The sequence below is a fragment of the Emydura macquarii genome, unplaced genomic scaffold (genome assembly GCF_026122565.2).
Source record: "Emydura macquarii macquarii isolate MOO-44397 ecotype Brisbane River unplaced genomic scaffold, CSIRO-AGI_Emac_v2 contig_2205, whole genome shotgun sequence".
Taxonomy (NCBI): domain Eukaryota; kingdom Metazoa; phylum Chordata; order Testudines; family Chelidae; genus Emydura; species Emydura macquarii.
The window spans coordinates 15,474,657-15,494,597 of NW_027132342.1; the positions used below are offsets into that span (position 1 = coordinate 15,474,657).

The 19,941-nt window shown below is 49.7% G+C and overlaps 2 protein-coding genes across 9 annotated transcripts; both read left to right on the plus strand.

Annotated features, from left to right (window-relative positions):
* Positions 1-801: 801 nt before the first annotated feature.
* MPST (mercaptopyruvate sulfurtransferase) lies at positions 802-6,359 on the plus strand. 3 transcript variants are annotated; one of them, XM_067559430.1, is made up of 3 exons: positions 802-929; positions 3,061-3,713; positions 4,894-6,359. In XM_067559430.1, exons 2-3 carry the CDS (start codon positions 3,119-3,121, stop codon positions 5,190-5,192), a joined length of 894 nt encoding a protein of 297 aa, XP_067415531.1. In that variant the 5' UTR covers positions 802-929; positions 3,061-3,118; the 3' UTR covers positions 5,193-6,359. The 3 variants fall into 3 exon arrangements, with proteins under 3 accessions (XP_067415531.1, XP_067415529.1, XP_067415530.1); XM_067559428.1 differs by lacking the exon at positions 802-929 and adding an exon at positions 1,767-1,902; XM_067559429.1 differs by lacking the exon at positions 802-929 and adding an exon at positions 2,640-2,689.
* A 2,493-nt stretch (positions 6,360-8,852) lies between these two features.
* Positions 8,853-19,941, plus strand: KCTD17 (potassium channel tetramerization domain containing 17). 6 transcript variants are annotated; one of them, XM_067559436.1, is made up of 6 exons: positions 8,853-9,380; positions 11,100-11,208; positions 13,054-13,145; positions 14,717-14,812; positions 15,235-15,360; positions 19,480-19,941. In XM_067559436.1, the coding sequence occupies exons 1-6, from the start codon at positions 9,060-9,062 to the stop codon at positions 19,684-19,686; spliced, it is 951 nt and encodes a 316-aa protein (XP_067415537.1). In that variant the 5' UTR covers positions 8,853-9,059; the 3' UTR covers positions 19,687-19,941. The 6 variants fall into 6 exon arrangements, with proteins under 6 accessions (XP_067415537.1, XP_067415539.1, XP_067415541.1 ...); XM_067559438.1 differs by lacking the exon at positions 19,480-19,941 and adding an exon at positions 18,622-18,837 and having other exon boundaries at positions 8,857-9,380; XM_067559440.1 differs by lacking the exon at positions 19,480-19,941 and adding an exon at positions 15,450-16,086 and having other exon boundaries at positions 8,857-9,380.

The following is a 19,941-nucleotide window of genomic DNA, read 5'->3' on the forward strand; positions in this document are numbered from 1 at the left end:
GGGGGCTGGAGACTGAAATGCAGTAAAGGGGGCTGTGTGTATTTGTGTACTGGCTTCTTGATAATCGGTTTGGGGAATCAGCAGCATTGTTTGTGGCTGGTTGGGAAGTCTGATTTCAGTGTCACCCACGAGTGTTGGAAGAATCTGCTCTCCTTTTGCAGCCTGCCCTGCCCTTGGCATTTTCAGGTGGCTACCCTGGGCACGGAAGGGTCACACCTATTTACAAGATAATGGTGGGGCAGGACCATGGCATGTAGCAGCGTAAGGCACAGGAGCTACGCTATGGGTCAGGCGGCAGTCTGCCCCAGCTCCTTCAGAACTGACTGTTGGTCACAGGGACTTGTCACTTCAGGTGACTGGAGACTTAGTTTGTCATGTACACTCAATCAAACACCAGCTTATTTGTTTACTTAATTAATAATTAACTTATTACTAATAAATTTTTATCACATTCCATCCCACTAATCTGATACCATTTCTAAACAATTAATCCTACCCTGATATATTTTCAGTAATGTTGACCTTTGACTAAGGAACTGATACCACCAGAAAGGAATTGGGACTAAGGACCCAACTTCAACCTCCCGTCTGTGGGGCATACATTTGAAACCCTGCTGGTGGGGGAGAGAGGTAACAAGGTGAAACCAGGCTCCGGAGTCATTGACAGCGCAGTCAGATGCCTGCTGGCTAAATCGCTGTGGGGGGCAAAGGGCGAATCCCAAAGATCCTGTGCGGTGTGGTGCAGCCGTATTAGACGGGCAAGATGCCACCTTTCATGGGGATCCACTTCTGTCGGTGAGGGAGACAAGCTTCCCAGCTGGGCTCTGGCTGGCTCAAAAGCGTGTGTCTCAGAAGCTGTCCACGACAAGCTATTTACCTCGCCCAGCTCGTCTTTCCAAAGAAGACACTGTAAGGGACCCCGCCGAAAGGTACAAGAGTGTGTGTGTGTGTGGGGGGGGGGGGGGGGGGGAAAGAGATAAGGCAGGGTGACGCCCCTTCTGCAAAGGGACGCGAGCCCAGGAGAGACGCCCTCCTAAGGAAGGAAACCGCTGCACAGAAAGAAACGCCTCCTCCTGCCCCGGGAGAGGCAGGAGCTCACACGCCCTTTGCTGCTAAATCCCCTGCGGGACTGGAGACGCCCCCCGCCCCGTGCTACACTAGTAGCGAGAGAGCGCTGCCTGCGAGCACACGGGGGGTCTGCAATCCGGGCTGGGGGGTGCGGACTGGAGCGTTTGCAGCGCAGCTCGCTCCGGAGCCCTCCAAGCCCTCGTTTAGCCCCCACGCTGCTCCCCACCCCCTATGCAATGCAATGCAATGCAGCGCAGGGTGGGCGAGTGTCATCACCAGCGCCCCGCGCCGCGCCGCCCCGTTGCACTCCCAGGCCTCCGCGCAGCCTTGTTGCAAGCGCCTTCCGTTCAACGCCCGCTTAGTGCCGCGGCTCAGCAGCCCCCAGCCCCCGGTGGCAAAAACGCGCAGGCTTCTCGACCTGCGGCCGGCTCGCCCCACTGCGGCGGCGGAGAGGGAGGACGGGGCACCCAGGGGAGGTGCGGAGCGAGGCTGCTCCCCGCCTGCAATCCCGCCCTCTCATGTCAACGGGCCCGGGACGCTGCGCTTTGGTTCAGAGCTGGGGGGCGGGGGCCTCGCCGCCCGGCCCCTCCCGCCCAAAGGTCGCCGGTTTGCAGTTTTTTGCACGGGCGAGCGGGCCGGCCTTTCCCCGATTGGGTAGCGGGGTGGGAGGTGGCGCTGGTCTCCTCCCAGGGCGGTGTAGAGAAGGCGAGCGAGGAGCGGTCCGTCTGTAGCCCGGGAAGTGGGCGGGCGCAGCCGGGCTAGGAGCTCTGGGATGTCACTCAGCCAGCGCAGCAGCAGCAACAGCAGCAGCAGCGAGGCGGGAAGGCCACAGAGGTATGGGCGACCGCCTGCTGCCGTGCGGGAGCCGTGTGCTGCAGGGGCGCGGACAAAGCAAACGCTCGGCAGGCGGGGTAACGGGCAGAGAGTTGCACCGATCCCTAAACCCAGGGTCTGCTCCAGGCCTTGTGCGCAGGGACGGTGCATGTGCTTTCGCTTCCCGCTGGAGGCCGGAGCGGAAACCGTCCCTTACTATTTGATGGGAGGTGTCCAGTGCAGTGCAGCCCTGTAGTGCGAGCCAGGCTGGCCTTGAGGGGGCATGGACCGCGCCTGCCTGCTTCTATGTAACACCCGGGTAGTGCGAGCCCAGAGGCCAGTACTGCCAGGCTAGGGTAGGGGGACGCCGCTGGCTCTGCCAGGTCAGAGAGGCAAGCCTTCTCTCTGCCTGCCTGGATTTCTTTCTGGGCGCATGGGGGAGGCAAAGGCTCTTCCCAAAGCCATGGGGCATTCCTCCCTCCCCCGGCACTCCTGGGGTGTGGGGGCAGGGAGTTGGAGGAAGATCCCAGTGGTGATGGCAGAGTGTGCAGGGGCAAAACTTGGGCCCAGGGAAATGAGCAGCTGTTTGAATGGGGAAATGACAGCCCTTCCTTCAGAACTCGAGATTCTCCCCTGCAGAGCTCCCTTTGTGAGGTTCAGGGGGCTGGCTCTGACATACACAGCTCTGAGAAGCCCCAAGGGGTGTAGGCACCAGCGTGGCTCACACACAAGGCTCTCTCCTCCTTACTTTGACTTCAGGCTGCTGGAGCGACATGCAGCTGACTCATCCTGGTGTCAGGCTCTGCAGGTACTCCTTGCTACATTTCTCTGTCTGTCTTCATCCTGTCTCATTTCATGATCTCTGGGCTCTGGATCACCAAACACCGATTTCTGATGTAGCCCCATTGGTGTTACAACACAGCTGACTTGGGCCCAGTGTGCATAAAGGGACAGAGAGCTTGGGTTGTATTCTGTAACCGGGGGCACAAGTTCTTTCCTTTTACTCTTCTTCTTCTTTGTATTCACTCTAGTGCTCAGTAGCCCAATGGGCTAGGTGCTCTACACACACAACAAAAGACAGTTCTTGTCCCAGAGAGCTTACATGGTCTCTAGGTTCTTTTTCCAGCTGTTCACTGTAACATCTTCTGTCACTAATCCCTGATCTTTCCCCCATCACAGTCTGGAGGGTCCAAAGAAACCCCCGAGACTGTCCGAATCTGGCCAGGCCTCAGGAGCAATGTCTCAGCAGTTCCTCTACCGGGCGCTGGTGTCGGCTAAGTGGCTCTCAGAAGCCATCAAGTCCCCTCAGGCTGGGCAGGCTGTGAAGATCCTGGATGCATCCTGGTACCTCCCACAGATGAAGCGTGACCCCCGGCATGAGTTTGAGGAGCACCACATCCCCGGTGCTTCTTTTTTTGACCTTGACCTATGCAGTGATCGCACGTCGCCATATGACCACATGTTGCCCAGGGCAGATGACTTTGCAGAGTATGTGGGCAAGCTGGGCGTGGGGAGCGACTCCCACGTGGTGGTGTATGATGCCAGTGATCAGGGTCTCTTCTCTGCACCCCGTGTATGGTGGATGTTCCGGGCCTTTGGGCACCATGCTGTCTCCCTCCTGGATGGTGGGCTGAAGAACTGGCAGCGGGAAGGATACCCACTGAGCTCTGGCAAGAGCCAGGCAGTTCCTGCGGAGTTCCATGCCTCCCTGGACAAGTCAATGGTGAAGAACCACGAGGACATAGAGGAGAACATAGAGTCACATCACTTCCAACTGGTGGATGCTCGCTCCGCAGGGCGGTTCAGAGGGATAGAGCCAGAGCCCAGGGAAGGTAACATGTCTGCTTAGCCATCACAATATCAGGCATGGGGTCCATTTAAGGCACAAACCCAGAAGTCTGTTTCTTGCTCTTGAATTAAGGTTGAAGCTGGAAACTCGCTTATTCCAAAGATGGGTTTCAGGAGGAGGGTGCTTGGCTCATGTCTATCCCTGTCTTTGTGTCTGCTGACTCTGCTTTCCTACGTCTGTTTGTTAAGTGTTTTGTTCTCCGTATGCTGCTGGAAATGTTTGTTTGAAACATTTACCATGGGGCAAAGCCTTCTGACACCATGCACAAGATGTTTAGTAGCTGCATCTGTGCCAACAGGACGCCCTGAGGGCTTTAATCCTGGCAGTGAAGTTCTCCATCTGACAGCCAGATTTACTGTAGATTTGTGCTTGGTATTATGGTAGTGCATAGCAGGCCCAGTTCTGCTATGCTCTGTACAAGCACACGGCAGGAGACAGCCAGGCCACAAAACATTTACAACCTAAATGGTCAAGGCAGACAAATGGTGGGAAATAGGAAGGATGATTATAGCTGTTCTCCAACCAGGAATCTGAGGCACAGAGAAATTCAGATACACGTCTAAGGTCAAACAGGAAGTCTGTGGGAGGGGAAGGAATTAGAAATAAGATTTACTGAGTCCCATTCCTTGCTTTAACCCTCAAACCATCCCTCCTCCCAGCAGATTCACCTGTTACCACAGCTGAGTCTAATATCAGGGCTACAGAAGGGGTGTTGCATAGACTGTGACTTTATGATATGTGGCTAAAAGTGAGTGCTCCCATCCCCACCCCAGCTATTAGAGCTGCATTGAGCTGGTCTTGGCTCAGACAGTGACTTGCAGCCCATATATAAATGAGGAAAGCTGTATTTTAGTATGAATGCGGAGTCCCACATTTCAGAGGAAGCAGTGCACAAGCTCTCAGTGACCTGTGGAGTGGGGAGGGAAGGTAGCTCCCACACACTTCATTCCTTTAATAATAATTAGCATTTTATATTTTTATGGCTTTGTGGTCAAAGGTACAGACGTTAATCCTCACAGTGACCTTGTGCAGGGGCTCTAGAGGGAGGGTTGCTGTGGCACGAGTATGCGTGGAGGGAAGTCAAGAAGGGATTTGTGTGGTGGGGCCTGCTGTGGTGTAAAGATTAACTCCTGTCTGTGTCGCTTTCCTTCCTTTTCCTCCAGGAATTGAGCCTGGTCATATCCCTGGCTCTATGAACATCCCCTTCTTCGATTTCCTTACGGAAGCTGGCTTTGAGAAGACCCCTGAGGCGATCCGCAGCTTGTTCCTGGAGAAGAAAGTGGACCTGTCAAAGCCACTGGTAGCCACATGTGGCTCAGGAGTCACTGCCTGCCATGTGGCCCTGGGGGCATACCTCTGTGGCAAACCAGACGTGGCCGTCTACGACGGTGCCTGGGTGGAGTGGTACATGCGTGCGCGGCCTGGAGAGGTCATCTCTGAGGGCAAAGGCAAGACCCTCTGAAACACCGCTTCCTGCCCCTGCAATGCAGACAAATTGCCTTGGAGCAGGCGTTGTGGGAGATGGTCTTTGCCTTTCCTGTTTTAAAATCATAGTGCTATCGAGTGAAGGTCTTGGGTGACAAATCTAAACACACATGGTTCTAGCTCCTTACCCCTGCTCCCTCCTCCTCCCCTCCTCCTCCTCCCCCCCCCCCCAAAAAAAAAAAAAAAAAAAACCATCACTTTTTTACAGCATCTTATTAGAAGAATGGGGAAAAGCACTGATCATGGGATGGTGAAATAATTGATACAGGCTGGACTCAACAGCAGGGATGATCTCTCCTGGTTGGACATTTAGTGAGGAAGATGAGTGGAGGAGCAGCTGGGGTTTCTCCTGCACTTGGACTCTAACTGATGTGTTCTCAGCCAGTCTTGCATCCGCCATTGTTCCAGAGGCACTTGAAATCCTGATTCTTTCTTTTTAAAAAAAAAAAATATATATATATATATATAATATATTTTTTTCCCCTAAGGTTACATAATAAAAACATTTAATGAGTTTAAATGTCTTGCTCCTGAACTGAACCTGGGACAGTACAGTGGGGGCTTCTCCTTGCCAGATCACAGAGGCATCTTGCTCTGTACCATTCATGAGTAGTATTGAGGTAGCACAAGTAAATGCATCCAGCTTACGTCCGCAGTGGAGCTGGAGGTGTAATTCCCAGCTCAGGTGGACATACGCGTGCCAGCTCTGATTGAGTTGGTGTGCTAAAACTCGCAGTGTTGCTGCGATAGTGAGAGCAGCTGGCCGGGCTAACCCCCAAGTATGTACCTACCGTTTCAGACTGGATCGTATGTGGGGTTCCTAGCCTGTCCCGCAGCTCATGTTGCTGCAGATACACTGCTGGTTTTAGGGTGCTAGCTCGATCAGGGCCAGCACAGGTATGTCTACCCAGGTGGCAAAGTACACCTCCAGGTCCAGTGTAGACATACCCTTACTCTCTGTGAAGAAAACAGTTCTGATGAGGTGAATGCAGGATTTGTTTCATCCTTGGCAGGGATATTTCTCTTTCCTGGTGGATCAACGAGAAGGAGATGGCGTACTTCTCTGTTGTTTGTCTTGGTCCATTAGTGGCCTGCAGCCAGTGGTCACATGTGTGACTTGCAGATGCTACGCCCCAATTCAGCATGATACTTAAAGATATGCCTAGCTCTAGGCATGCGAGTACTCCCACTGTATGCTATGGGGGTGTAGCTGTGTCGATCCCAGGATATTAGCGAGACAAGCTGTAGGAGGAAATTTATTTATTAGGACAGTTTTTGTTAGTGAGAGCAACAAGCTTTTGAGCTCACACAGAGCTCTTCAGGTACTTCCACTGACTTGCACGGGACCATTCCCCTGCTTAAAATTAGTTACATGCTTAGGTACCTTGCTGAGTGGAGGCTCTAGGTAAGAACTGCCATAAGGGCTGTCATTTTCACAAGGCCTCTGCCTTAGGTGTTGGAGCTGAAAATCTCTCCCAGCATCTGATGTCAGGGGTCATTGATTCAGTGCATTCGGAGAGTTAATTAACCTAATTCGCTCTTCATTATACTGATACAAGCACATGGGATTAAATATATTAAAGAAAGATCCCTGGTGACTATACCTGGCCAGCCTGAAGAGAGAGGGGGGAGAAGGGGTGCTTGTCAACCTGATCAATTCCCAGTGAGAAGCTGGGTTACATTTTATGTGTGTTGGGTTAGATGTTAACGATTTGCCATGACTTCATTCTTCTGGGTGGGACAGGTTGTAAAATCTGGGCAACAAACAGAGGCTAGTGCTGACAGAACACGTGCTATGAGTAAAGACCTTCCCTGGACCATGTGCAGCTGTGGGAGGAAAGTGATGGATTAGGAATGGGGCAGAGAAAAGTGGGGAAAGAGATGGAGGCAAAGGACTTGAAGGATGGGGCCTGGAGGAAAAGGGGAGGCAGGGGGAATAAGAGGAGAAAAAACAATAGACGGGACAGACGACAAGGTTTTGGGCCTGTTTCTCCACTCTTAACCAAAGTATGTCGTACAGAGATAAGGAGCATGGGTGCCAAAGTGACTTTGTGTCACCTATGTTCTTTGTGCATCCAGGGGCCTGCCTGTAAATTAGAGGAGACTCTGGCTGTTCGGTGCCTTAGGAGCTACTCAGTAGCTGAAAATAGCTAGAGGCCAGCATATTCCAACCCTGCTACCTTCCATCCCTGGCACACCCCATATACTAGGGCCTGTAAGGGGAGTGGTGTATGCTGGCTCCCTGATTTCCAGGGAACCCCTTTAGGCTGGGTTACTCACCTGTGGGGAAATCTGTTGCCTTTAGTCTCCTTCTATGGCATAAAGGGACTGAATTGCAACAGAGAAGTGGCTCCCTAAATAGAATATTTTTTAAAAAAAGGGGTGGCGGGGAGTGGTGTATGCTGGCTCCCTGATTTCCAGGGAACCCCTTTAGGCTGGGTTACTCACCTGTGGGGAAATCTGTTGCCTTTAGTCTCCTTCTATGGCATAAAGGGACTGAATTGCAACAGAGAAGTAAATAGAATATTTTTTAAAAAAAGGGGTGGCGGGGATGATCCAGGAGAAGACCCAATTGTAAGGTGAACCTGTATCTATTCAAATTTCTACACTGCACTTTATTGGTATTGCCCTGGCAGAAAAGGGTCAGGCGCCTATTTGGGGGAGCAGGGAAGGAGGGTGGCTTTGGGCCAATGTCAGCCTTAGGAAGGGAAGTGACCAGCATTTTTCTCCCTGAGATGAATACTGTTTGAAATGTTGGCAAGCGTGCGGCAGTCAATAGTCACACGACCTCTGTGGGGTGTGGTAGAAGCATGGTTGGGTGGATAGATAAAGCTTTCTTGATTCACCAGGGCCAGGGATCATGTATAACATGACTACCAAAGAGCAGCCTCTCTTCCTTCTCAAAACCACCCCCACCCCCAGAATGGGCCCTTCAGATACTGCTAGAGAGAATGAGTTAATTCCCAGGAGGGGGATGTGGATAAAGTCTGGGACTGAATGAACATGGAGACATGCATCCAGGAAAGGAGGGGGAGTAGGGAATCTGCAAGGCAGGTTTAGAGTTGGTGGTGGGGTAGCAGCCCTGCGGACAACTTGCTGACTAGGTGATTATTACACAGATACAGTTTAAAAAAATAGGGATATAATGTTAAAGACTGGTCCCCTACACCCATGAACACTCATATAGTCTCAAAGAAAGAAATTGTGGGAACCCTCTATGAGTGTATTGCTGCAATAACCCAGAAATGACTGATATGGTAGTTAGTCACTATGCTGGGGAAAAGGGGAACATGAAAGAGATCTGTCTGGTTCAGCTCGGGAGAGTTAACCACATCCAGCACATGGGCACAGAGCAGTTTTCTCCTCAACACAATGCAACGCTGCCTGCAAGACCCACATCTGGAGGTGTGTAAACTGCAGCTCCCGGCATTAACACCAGTACACCACCCACAGCAGCAATGGTGACATACATTACACAGCAGACCCCAGCAGTTGCTGGTAGCAAAAAAATCACTTGGGCTATGAAAAACTACAGCTCCCAGGATTCTTTGGTGCCCAATTCCAGAGATGATGTAATGTGGTCATTAATATTAATATCGTTTACATATTTACAGCTATCAACTGAGCAGCAGTGATCGGAGAAAAGCCTTGAGGAAAACTCATGAACCTGACAGCCCCTGAATCCGGGTGGTGTTCAGAAGGAGGGTCTGGGTTTTGTAGCTTGTGCCCATCACTAATAATCCGACACACCAGTCAGACAGACTCTTTCTTCCTCAAAGATCCCATCGCTGCCCACATGGAGCACCGGTGAAATGCAGCTACCTCTGGAGGGGGAGGGCACCAGATGAACTACAGATCCCAGAATCCTCCACTGCCCAACACCTGCAGTGGTGTCTCCAGCGTGGGAAAGAGGGGGGCAGACGGAGACGGACAGAGAGAGGGAGAGATGAGGATGGACGGAGGGGAGGAAACGCAGGCTGCAGAGCGGGTTTCCTACACCTGGGAAAGTCCCCGCCAGCCGCAGCCCGCACACAGCAGCCGGGCCAAGTGGGTGCGTCTGAACGTCGGGGGCACCGTTTTCCTGACCACCAGGCAGACCTTGTGCCGGGAGCAGAAATCTTTCCTCTGCCGCTTGTGCCAGGGGGACGAGCTGCAGTCGGACCGGGTAAGCGGCGGGCTGGCGCCTGCTTTCCGACCGCCGGTGGTGGGAGGTCTGGGGACAGGAGAGCCAGGGAAGGGGAAGGTGAGGTCACGGTGCAGGAGTGAGAGGGTCTGGAGAGAGACTGAGGGACGTGGACGGGGGTAGAGGGCCAGGAGTAATTGGAATGAGAGAGCTGGTCAAAACACCTTCCCTACCCCACCCCTCCCCGAGACTCCCTCCCAGCTTCCCTCCATCCATCCGCATCCTGGTTTTTTTCTGGCCCATCCCTTTGGTTGAAGGGGAGGTCTTCTGGTTTCACAGGTGGGTCCCCATGTTTGGAATGGATCCCATAGGGGATCTATCCAACAGACCTGCCACCCCGATGGTACCTGTCTCCTCTATTTCCCCACCAGCTACCGGGGGCACTTTGCAGTGCACCAGCCCCACAAGAAGCACCCTCCTTCCTGGTGCTGTTACCATGCCCTAGCTCCGAACAGCTACGGGGGTGGGACTCAGATCTGACAAGGAGAGGTGGCTTTACCAGATGGAGCCAAAATAAGTAGCCTCCCATTGGTAATATCTTTTATTGCACCAGCTTCTGTTGGTGAAAGAGACGTGCTTTCCAGCTTATACAGAGCTCTTCCCTTCTCCTCCCATTCTCCTCCATACAGTACAGGCTGAAGGGGTAGGAGCCAGGCTGAGCCAAGAGTCTACATCACCTCTTTTTATTCTGGGATCTCACTGCTAGCCTTATAGAATCATATTATATATAGGAAAAGCTTGGGGGTCAAGGGAGATAAATCTCAAGGGAGATACATTGAGAGTACAGTGCAGTTTGCTCTGCATGTGTATTTTGGATAAGACCTATAAAATCGAGGTTCTGCCTGGATGTTAGAAGTCCCAAGAGCACCACAGAAAAGCAGCCATCTCTGGGGTGGAAGCCAACTGGTACTTTCCCAAAATGCCTTTTCTCCCTACTGTTTTACAATGTGATGCATGTGGTTTGGGAAGTGCTTTGGGATCCTAAAGTTTGCTCTTATATGCTACTTTTAATCTGTAGCTATCAAATCACTTTACAAAGGAGGGTAGGTATCATTATTAGAGCAGCTCAGGAATTCTTTGATAAATGGTTTTTCCTTGGAAAATGCTGATTGTTTTTAAGGAAATAAAGGTTTTTTTTGAAATTGTTGAAATGTCCCAATTTGCCATTTTCAAAATGTAAACATTCTGGGTTTTGGATCAAAATTACCTTTTTGTTTTGAAATTTAAGTGATTTTTAAGGTAAGAGATGTAAAATTAAGAAGTCAAAATTGAAAGGAAATGTGTTGATCGCTCTGGTTTGAGGGTATGGTTTTTTAAAAATTTTGATTCATGCAATTTTTTTTTTTGTGGAGATTTTGACTTTTCATCCAAATTTGGGATGGGAAAAATTATTGAAATCTCAAAAATTCTCACAAGATTGGAAAACTGTTTCCTGGCCAGCCCTAATCATTATCCCCATTTTTCACAGGAAAAACAAAGCACAGAAAGATGAAGTGAATTCCCTAAGATCAAACAGCCAAAAGAGTCCATGTTTCCTCACCCCAGTCCTGTGCCCCATCCACTAGGCCAAAGGAGCTATAGAAATATAAACCAGGATTACTACAATTCTTATTTTATTATAGTCTGCTGTTTAGAATAGTTAGGGACAGTGGCAAGTTTCCCCCCTGATTTTCTGCCATAATGGCTTGTCTCTATTGTTAGGATGAGACTGGTGCATACCTTATAGACCGGGACCCCGCATATTTTGGACCTATCCTGAATTTCCTCCGTCATGGCAAGCTGGTACTGAATAAAGATATGGCTGAGGAGGGTGAGTGTTGAAACCCAGAAAACTCCTTCTTAACACCCAATCCCTCTACTAGAGGTGGGTTACAGTAGGTGCTGTTAACCCAGTGTCCTGACCATATCCAATTCTGCTATCTAAAAAATTTCCTCTGGTGGCAGACCCTCTCCCCGGTGCTAGGATTTTTGAAAGAGATATCTCTGGAGCCGTCATCCCTGGGAAATCTCCTGTGCCCCATTTACCATACAATAAAATGAATGAGAGCTTGGGAGGAAAAGCTTGCTGGAGTTTCTCCTTACCCCTAGTGATGCATGATATTATTGTAGGGTGAATTCATGCTGATTCAGTCCTGTGCACATCACTGCTCCACTATTTGGAGCAGGCCACTTTTGTCACTGGAGCTGGGAGGGGCTGGGAAAGGAGTGACTAGGCCATGGTGGTGATGCAGACACTAGGATCTCCGGTGATGAATTAGCAAGTAGGAAATGGATGGCCTTCCCTAGTGTTAACCCCGCAGGGTTTGAGCATGCCAAGAGGCTGAGCATGCTTCATTATCGATTTTTCTCCCCACCGTGCCCTTTCTCCCAGTGTATGTGAGACAGGGACCAATGGGGTGGGAGCATGAGAAGCTGTGAGGGAATCTGAGGGCATGTCTGCATTATGGAGACTAGAAGGGCATAACCCCGTAGTGCAGATGCAGTGATGCCGACAGGAAGAGTTTCTGTGTCGTTGCAGGAACGCCACCTCCCCAGACGATGTTAGCTATGTCACTAGAAACTCTCTTCCCTCAACAGCGCTGCATCAATACTAGGGGTTCTGTCAGCATAGCTGTCGTTCAGGGATGTGGTTTTTTTCACACCTCTGACTGATGTAGCTGTGCCAGGACAACTTTTCAGTGTACCCTAGGCCTAAGTGGGATGGTTAGGGGCAAATAAATCCCACCTGCTTGCCCTGGCTGTGTACTGATCTAAAGAGGGAGCCCGTGTAGTAACTGAACACTGGTTCCTAGGCATCATTCCCCCTGTGGACCCATTAGGTGCCCCGTGCGCCGCCTGTGAGCAAACATGATCACGTGTGTCTCGGGAGAGAACAGACGCAGCTACTGTAGCTTAACAAAGTGAAACACAAATTTTTGTTTACCTGCTTTGGCCTAAAGTGTAATTCAGAGATCAGCAACAGGCCCAGGACAGGGCCCAGAAGGCTGGGCTCAGTTCCTAGGACAATAATCAGGATTCACACCCAAGCAGGTAGAACTCAGTAACGGAGGGGTCTGGGTTTTAATCCTCGCTGAATAGAGCCCACAGGACAGTAACCAACGGGGCAAGATTGAGCCCTCACATTGGTAGCTAGGCACCTAAAGTCAGTCTCCAATTCATAGGCACCCTGGGTCAATAATCAAGGGACCTGGGTTCAGTGCCCAAAGCCTTTCCCTCCTTGGAAAAATAACCAGCAGGCCTGGGATCAGTTATTAGTGGGTAGTGTCATCTTCCTGGAATAGCAGCCAGGGTAGGGATATGGGTGCACTTCCCAGCAGGGTGAATCCTGGAAACGTTAACCAGAGAACCCTAGGGTTCTGTCTCCAGATCTAGGGTTCCGGACATCTTACCAGGTTTGATACCCCTGCCCCTCCTCGTGGTACAGTAATAAAGGGGGGCCTGAATTCAATCCCCAGTTGTAAGAGCTTCCAGACAGTAGAGAACTGTTAATATGGGTGATGTTGTGGTGTCCCTTCTCCCCAAAGGAGAAAGTCCTCGATTCAGGCATGTGAATTCCTGTGACAGCCAGATGGGGCTTTCCCTTCTGGAAACTCCAAGTACTGGGAAATGGGACAAACACTCATTCCCGTGACTTTTTCACTCTCTGTGTTTCTAGGGGTTCTGGAAGAAGCTGAATTCTATAACATCGGCCCTTTAATCAGAATAATCAAGGACAGATTGGAGGAGAAGAACTACACAGTAACACAGGTCTGAGGGGAGAAGGAGAGAGAAGACTGAGTGGGGGAAAGGGGATGGAGAGTTAGAAGGGAGGTCAAATATGGGAGGACAGTGGGGAAGTGACCTGGAATGGAAAAGTAACCCACTGGTGGGTGGGTGTTACTGGTCCCATTCTGTGCCAATCTACAGAGGATATTAGTTGTTACAGCCCTCACCCATGGAGTCTTGGATCTGTAGCTCCAGTTGTAGCAGCTAACGCTTTCAGCACTGGAGGTTCTTGGTTCAGTTCCTCGTGTGTTAGCCAAGCGGGCCCTGTGGCATAAATAGGGAGTTGTTTGCTGGTACATCAACACAGGGATGCTTCTGCTCATCAGTGTTAACATGCTATATTCCATGCCATGAAATCTTCCACCAGCAGGAAACCTTCACTGTAGCTAAAATAAAATGGTAGCCCCGGAGGTGGCAGTGGATGCTGTGTACGTCTGATCTGGAAGGGCACTATATTTTGAACTTCCAGCCAGGGTGTGAACTGCAGGGGCTATTTCAGTGTGGGAAAGGTCTGGTTTCTGGAAGATGCATTGACTGTGTGCTTCTGCCACCTCAGAAAAGAAGCTAGGCTGTTCCTTTTAGTTCACCATCACTGTGATAAGTGGAGGGATATCTGTGGGCAATCAATTAGGCGTTTCGGATGTGGGAGGAGAAGGGATATCTGTGATGCGGAAAATCACTGTGGCATGACTCCTTCATCTTGAGCTGTGATTACCTCTTTTTAGTCCCTCTTTAGTACCCATTTATTCCAGTAATAATACTAATTAATAATTGTTTATTTGCATTACAATAACACCTAGACTCTCACGCTGAGATTAGAGCCCTATTGTGCCAGGTGCTGTACAAATACAGAGACAGCCTGTGCCTCAAAGAGCCTGCAGTCTAAATAGACCAGAAAAAGGGTGGGAAGAAAAAACAAGATGATTACCCCCATTTTGCAGATTGGAACAGAGATGCAGAGAGATTATGTGATTTTTACTCACTCAGGAATCCTGTACTACTTCCCTTCACCAGTAATCTCTCTCTAGGCTCTTTCCTACAGTGGTTATCCCATGTCTGAACCTGCTTTACTTTTTGTCTTGTCTGCCTTCATTTGTAAACTCCCTGGAGCAGAGACTGTGCTTCACTCTGTCGCCTCACTCAGGCACAGTGGACGTTTATGGCACTTTATAAATGGCTTTCATTAAGAGTGATAACAAATGCAAACTTCCTGTAAGGATGAAGCGTGGCTTACACTAGGTGCTGGACTCTGCCCCTCATCCCAGTAGATCCTTTTAATCCACGTGCTCTCCTGCTGCATCTGAGCTGTGATTCTCAGAAACCTTTGTCCTCTCCTACCACCCCTTTGAGGGCAGGGCAATATGAAGCTGGGTTCCAGGTTACCTCTTTGTAGGGTCCTTATCTTTAAAATCTCAGCCGCAGGTGTGTCAGTTTTTGTCTCAGAATAACATTCAGAATCTTTTGAGAGTACGTAACCACTTGGCTCAGTTTCCTGCTGGAACATCTGCCCTGTGGGAAGAGTTCCTCAGCAATGTGCCTCACTTTTATCACAGGTGCCCCCGAAGCATGTGTACCGGGTGCTGCAGTGCCAGGAAGAAGAACTCACTCAGATGGTTTCCACTATGTCAGATGGATGGCGCTTTGAGCAGGTAGAGAGGGATGCGTGGGCTAGAAGAGGAGCCATGTGCTAGAGGAGAGACAGGGAACGTCCAAGGCACCAGAAAACACCTCTTCCTCTGTGGGTATTGTTTACCCAGCTAAAACAGCCTGGTATAGTGCCAGTAGATCCCATCTCTCCGCCACCTCTTCTCTGGGGAGCATGGAGGAATCTGAGTGCAGTTAAAGCTCTTTGCATTACAGCAGCTCCCCCCGCCCCCTCCCATCCCCCCGTTCTTTGTGTCACAGCCTCTGTTTAGTCCCCAGTCCCTCTGGTTTCTGGATGGGAGTAGCATATAAGCATCTAGCTCCATGATCCCTGCGGGCGTTGTCCAGATCTCTGCTCCCAGTGAGAAGTGGACGGGTAGCAAAGCATGGGTGAGATCTCTGACTCCGCCTGTTTTGTCATTTCCAGCTGGTGAACATCGGGTCATCCTATAACTATGGGAATGAGGACCAGACAGAGTTCCTGTGTGTGGTCTCCAAAGAGCTGTACAACTCACCCAATGGCCTGAGCTCTGAGCCTAGCCACAAAGCCAAGGTGAGACCAACCTGCACTTCACCGTCCCTGTTAATGGCTTGTCTTCATCACCATAAGAGCCTCTTCTCTCTTTCCTCCCTCCCTCTCAGCTGTGGGCTAACCAGGTGGTGAAATGTCATGGCCTGTCCCTTTGTTCAGAGTCATGAAGTGCTACCTCCTAATGAACAGGACCTTGTGTGTGTGGCAAATCACTATAACAAGGTACCTCTTCCCGTCTCATGCCTCCCCAATATCCCTCTTCATCTCTCTCTCCCTACCCACACTGAGTGTCACTATCATCAGACCCATCGGTGTGTGAATGCTTTGCAGTGGGTACCGTTGTTGACTAGAGACCATATCCTCCTCCTGGAGAATGAGGAATGCTTTCTCCACAGAGTTCTGGTGTGTGGAAATGGGAGGCGCCCTGCTCACCTTCAGGCCAGAGAGGGAGGAGAGAAACTCCCTTGGGGCACACTTTCTTGGTAGCCATGGACACACAGAACATGGGAAGGACCAAAATCCATCTGTCCCCGACAACCCTCTGCATTTCTGTGTGGGGATACATACCTGCCTGATTCCCATGGACCATCCCTGCTCAGGGTACCAGAGAGAGCCTGAATTTCTCTGAACCCTACATGTCTTTAGGCCATTCCTCCCTATGCCCAAATCCGGCCGCTGCTTTGAGCCCTTGCACATGAGCAAGAATCACCCTGGCTGGTCTTGCAAGTGTCTCCGATCTTTCTTCCCTTTGTACTGCATGCTGGGCTGCAGCGCACAGAGGAGGATCCAGAGGAGGAAGAGCAGGAGGAGGAGGCAGAGGAGAAAGGTGCATCAAAACCTTGAGGAAAATGATAATAATAAAAACCCAAGCGTAAAGTCATCTGTTCCCTTCTGGTGAGAGTCCACACAGCTAGTGTCAGGGAAGCACTAAGGAAGGGGCTGAGGGAATCACTCCAGGGAGCAGGGGATGCAGTGGGGCTGAGGGTTCAGTGGGTGAGGGGGAAATCCGTTACACTTGGCTGCTACTTTATATTTAACTTTTTATTTGTTTTAATTTTTATTTGCAGCAAATTAATCTATTTGGGATTCTGCTAATTCTTACTCCTGCCCAGACTCGCTCTCCTGCTCCCTTTCTGTCCATGGGGGTCTGGGTCACCTCTCGCCTACTTCCTCCCCTCCAAACACTTCCTTTCCCCAAGAATCCCTCCTTCCACTCTCCTCTCCCCTCACTTTCTCTCCTCGTGCACCTAGGTTCCTGCCTCCCCTCTCTCTTTCCACTGCTGGGGTCCTGTGTGCTCCCTGCTCAGGATCCTGTCTCCTCCTGCTCCTCACTCTTCCTCCTCTGCAGGTATGGTACCTGTCTGCACTCTCAGATATAACTCTGAGCTCTGCATGAGAGACTTTCATCTCCTCCCCTCTTGTGGATCAGGCCCTGGTTTGTAGGTCTCTGTTGGGGGCAGGGAGGGATTGATTCTTTCTTTACTCTTGTGCTTTTCTGATTCTCTTTGTGTGTCTTTACTTTTTATAGGCCTTACAGTTCTGGACTAGAGGCTCTGGTAGCAGAAGGAAGAGCAAAGAGACATTAAGAGGGATGGGAACAAGGGCAAGGAAGATTGGGGGGAAGGGGGGAGGGAGGAATGCAGAGAGTGCCGTATTTCTGTTTGTCTTGTGCACACAAACAACATTTCCCCAGAAGTTGCTGTTTAATCCTCCATTTGACAGCCAAGAGAACATTTTTCATGAGGATTTCCATGTATTTCCCTGCCTTTAAAAGAAACTAGGGTTGTCAATTAATCATAGTTAACTCAAGCAATTCATTTGTTTTGAGTTAACTCGTTTTAAAAAATTAATCACAGTTTTAATCGCACTGTTAAACGATAATAGAATACCAATTTAAATGTATTATAAATACTTTGGATGTTTTTCTACATTTTCAAATGTATCGATTTTAAATATAACACAGAATACAAAGTGTACGGTGCTCACTTTATATTAGTATTTTGGATTACAAATATTTGCACTGCAAACAAGATAAACAAAAGAAATGATATTTTTCAATTTACTTCATACAAGTGCTGTAGTGCAATCCCTTTATCATGAAAGCGCTACAAATGTAGATTTCTTTTTTTGTTACAAAACTGCACTCAAAACAATGTAAATCTTTAGAGCCCACAAGTCCACTCAGTCCACTTCTTGTTCAGCCAGTTGCTAAGACAAACAAGTTTGTTTACATTTACAGGAGATAATTATGCCCACTTCTTATTTACAGTGTCACCTGAAAGTGAGAATAGGTGTTTATATGTCACTGTTGTGTTGCAAGGTAGTTATATGCCAGATACTCTCAACATTCATATGTCCCTTCATGCTTCGACCATCATTTCAGAGGACATGCTTCTATGCTGATGATGGGTTCTGCTCGATAACAATCCAAATCCAAATACAAAAACAAATACAATGATCTGTGTTGTATTTGAAATCGATACATTTGAAAATGTACAAAAACATACAAAGTATTTATAATACATTTAAATTGGTATTCTATTATTGTTTAACAGTGCGATTAAAACTGCGATTAATCACGATTAATTTTTTTAATCACTTGACAGCCCTAAAAGCAACCTTTACCAGCTGGGGCGTTTCCCAGCAGATTCTGACAGGGTAAGGATTCCGGGGATGGGAATGGAGACAGGGCAGATCTGTGTGAAGTGTGCCCTAATGTTTGGCAGAGAACTTGGGCTCACCAGCCCTGGCTGTGTGGTGGAGGAGGTGAAGGGTGTGAGGAAGCCTGGAGGAAGAGGCCGTGCTTCTCTCTCCTTTGTTTTAGGGAGTTTACAGGATTTGTGCTAAATTGAAGGTTTCTGAACCCCTCTTCCCACACCTCTAAGACTATGGGGAGTCATTGATTCTCTGGCATTTGCCAAGCTCTCTCCCTTCCTCTGTTTAGGAGTCTCTCTGCCCTCAGCTGTGGGGCCTGACTATTATTTTCCTAGGAGTCAGTGTATTTTATTCACATGGATTTTCCTGCCTCTCTTTCTCTCCCTCCCTCCCTCTCTTTTCACATCTCTTTCTTTTCTGTTTTCTCTCACTTTTCTTTTCCTCTTCCTCCCAATCTGTTCTACTCTCCCTTTCTCCTCCATGCTTGATTTCTCTCTGCCTTTGGTTTTGTTTTCTGTCCCTCTCTCGTTTTGTAGTTGTTACAAGCCCGAGGCCTCAGGATGTGATACCGACAATCAACTCCAGGCTTTTAATTTCCATTTAAAAATCTTTATTTTTGTACTGTAGTTTATGGCCGCCCTCTGTGGGACAGCGTCGCCGCGACCTCACCCCTCCCCCTCAACTTGTTGCCTTTGTTTTTAAAGCTATATTTTGGAATGTCGTTTCTGAAGCTCATGCCTGCATCCCCCTGGGCAAAGCAGCCACTCCAGCCTGTGTCTGACTTACTGCAGGGATCTAACCCACACCCTGCAATCTCTCCATGCCCACAGGATTCCCCATTCCTTAGGGTCACAGTCAGTGCTTAATCTGTGCCAGAGCTGAGCCCTGGGATCTCTAGGCATGGCAGTTCATAGCCCTGGCACCTCTGGACTTGTCGCATCAGTTATGAAAGTAAATCATTGCTTGAGCCCTGGCACCTCTTTCTTCACATATTAAACACTGGTCACAGTGACTGCTGCTGGGGGGCACAGAGGTCAGCAGCTACCTGCATCCTTCCGACTCCCACTTGCTGACTAGATTCAGGCCTGTGCGTCTGATTTACTGTCGGAGCCGCTGTTGGGGAGGGCAGTTGAGCTGTGCTTGTCTCCGGGGCAAATGAGGAATCCTTGCCTCTCTCCAGATAACATCTGTCTCTGTGCTAATCACAAGGAGTAAGGGGCCAGGGTTGACCCTTTACTGGGTAACATACACACAGAAGCCCTTCAGTGAGAGGTTTGATTTCAATGAGGGTGAAAGAGGCAGGAGTGCGGCATGGCGTACCTGTGAGGACTACGTTGGCTTCTGATGTTCTAGCAAGGAGCTGCCTGCCCAGTGCTTCTGGATGGGGGGTGTTTGCTTTTTCTCTGTGTTGGAGGATGCTGTGTTATAACTCCTGAATAAATCTCACTGTCCATTACTGGCTGTCTCCTCTCCTTTCTGCCATAGCACTTTGATGCCCATGGAAAGGGCCTGAGAGCTAGGAATGAGGCCACAGATTACCTGCATGACGACATTAGAACTCATCCACTCAGGGCCAGTCTTCCTTCCCCATCGCTTTACTCAGGAACGGCAGGTGAGGCAGAATGTGCATGTGAATGGAGCGCTCCGGGGGACAGGAGACTTATGGTCCCAGTGGAAAAGATATTGGGCTAAACTGTGTCCACTGCTCACTCAACCCAGGATAAAATTCATAAAGATGCATGATACAAAAGTTGTTTGCTGGATGCAGCTCAGCCTGGAGGCTTGGCCCTGGCCTGTGCTCATGGTCACCCACCCTGCCCCTAACATATCTAAGTACTGCTATTTATTGCATACGCATTGTCGTCCATTCTCACGGGAGGAAGGGGGTGTTCTCCTGGTTCCTGGCTAAGATGACAGAGACATTCCCACAGTCCCAGAGAGCCTGGC

What these genes read in the sequence shown, in the direction of transcription:
- MPST (XM_067559428.1), top strand. Translation starts at nt 1,841, where the DNA reads ATGTCACTCAGCCAGCGCAGCAGCAGCAACAGCAGCAGCAGCGAGGCG. An exon ending in GAGGCGGGAAGGCCACAGAG is followed by an intron (nt 1,903 to 3,060) that starts GTATGGGCGACC and finishes CCCCCATCACAG; the next exon opens with TCTGGAGGGTCCAAAGAAAC. An exon ending in AGAGCCAGAGCCCAGGGAAG is followed by an intron (nt 3,714 to 4,893) that starts GTAACATGTCTG and finishes CTTTTCCTCCAG; the next exon opens with GAATTGAGCCTGGTCATATC.
- KCTD17 (XM_067559436.1), top strand. Translation starts at nt 9,060, where the DNA reads ATGAACTACAGATCCCAGAATCCTCCACTGCCCAACACCTGCAGTGGT. An exon ending in TAAAGATATGGCTGAGGAGG is followed by an intron (nt 11,209 to 13,053) that starts GTGAGTGTTGAA and finishes CTGTGTTTCTAG; the next exon opens with GGGTTCTGGAAGAAGCTGAA. An exon ending in AGAACTACACAGTAACACAG is followed by an intron (nt 13,146 to 14,716) that starts GTCTGAGGGGAG and finishes CTTTTATCACAG; the next exon opens with GTGCCCCCGAAGCATGTGTA.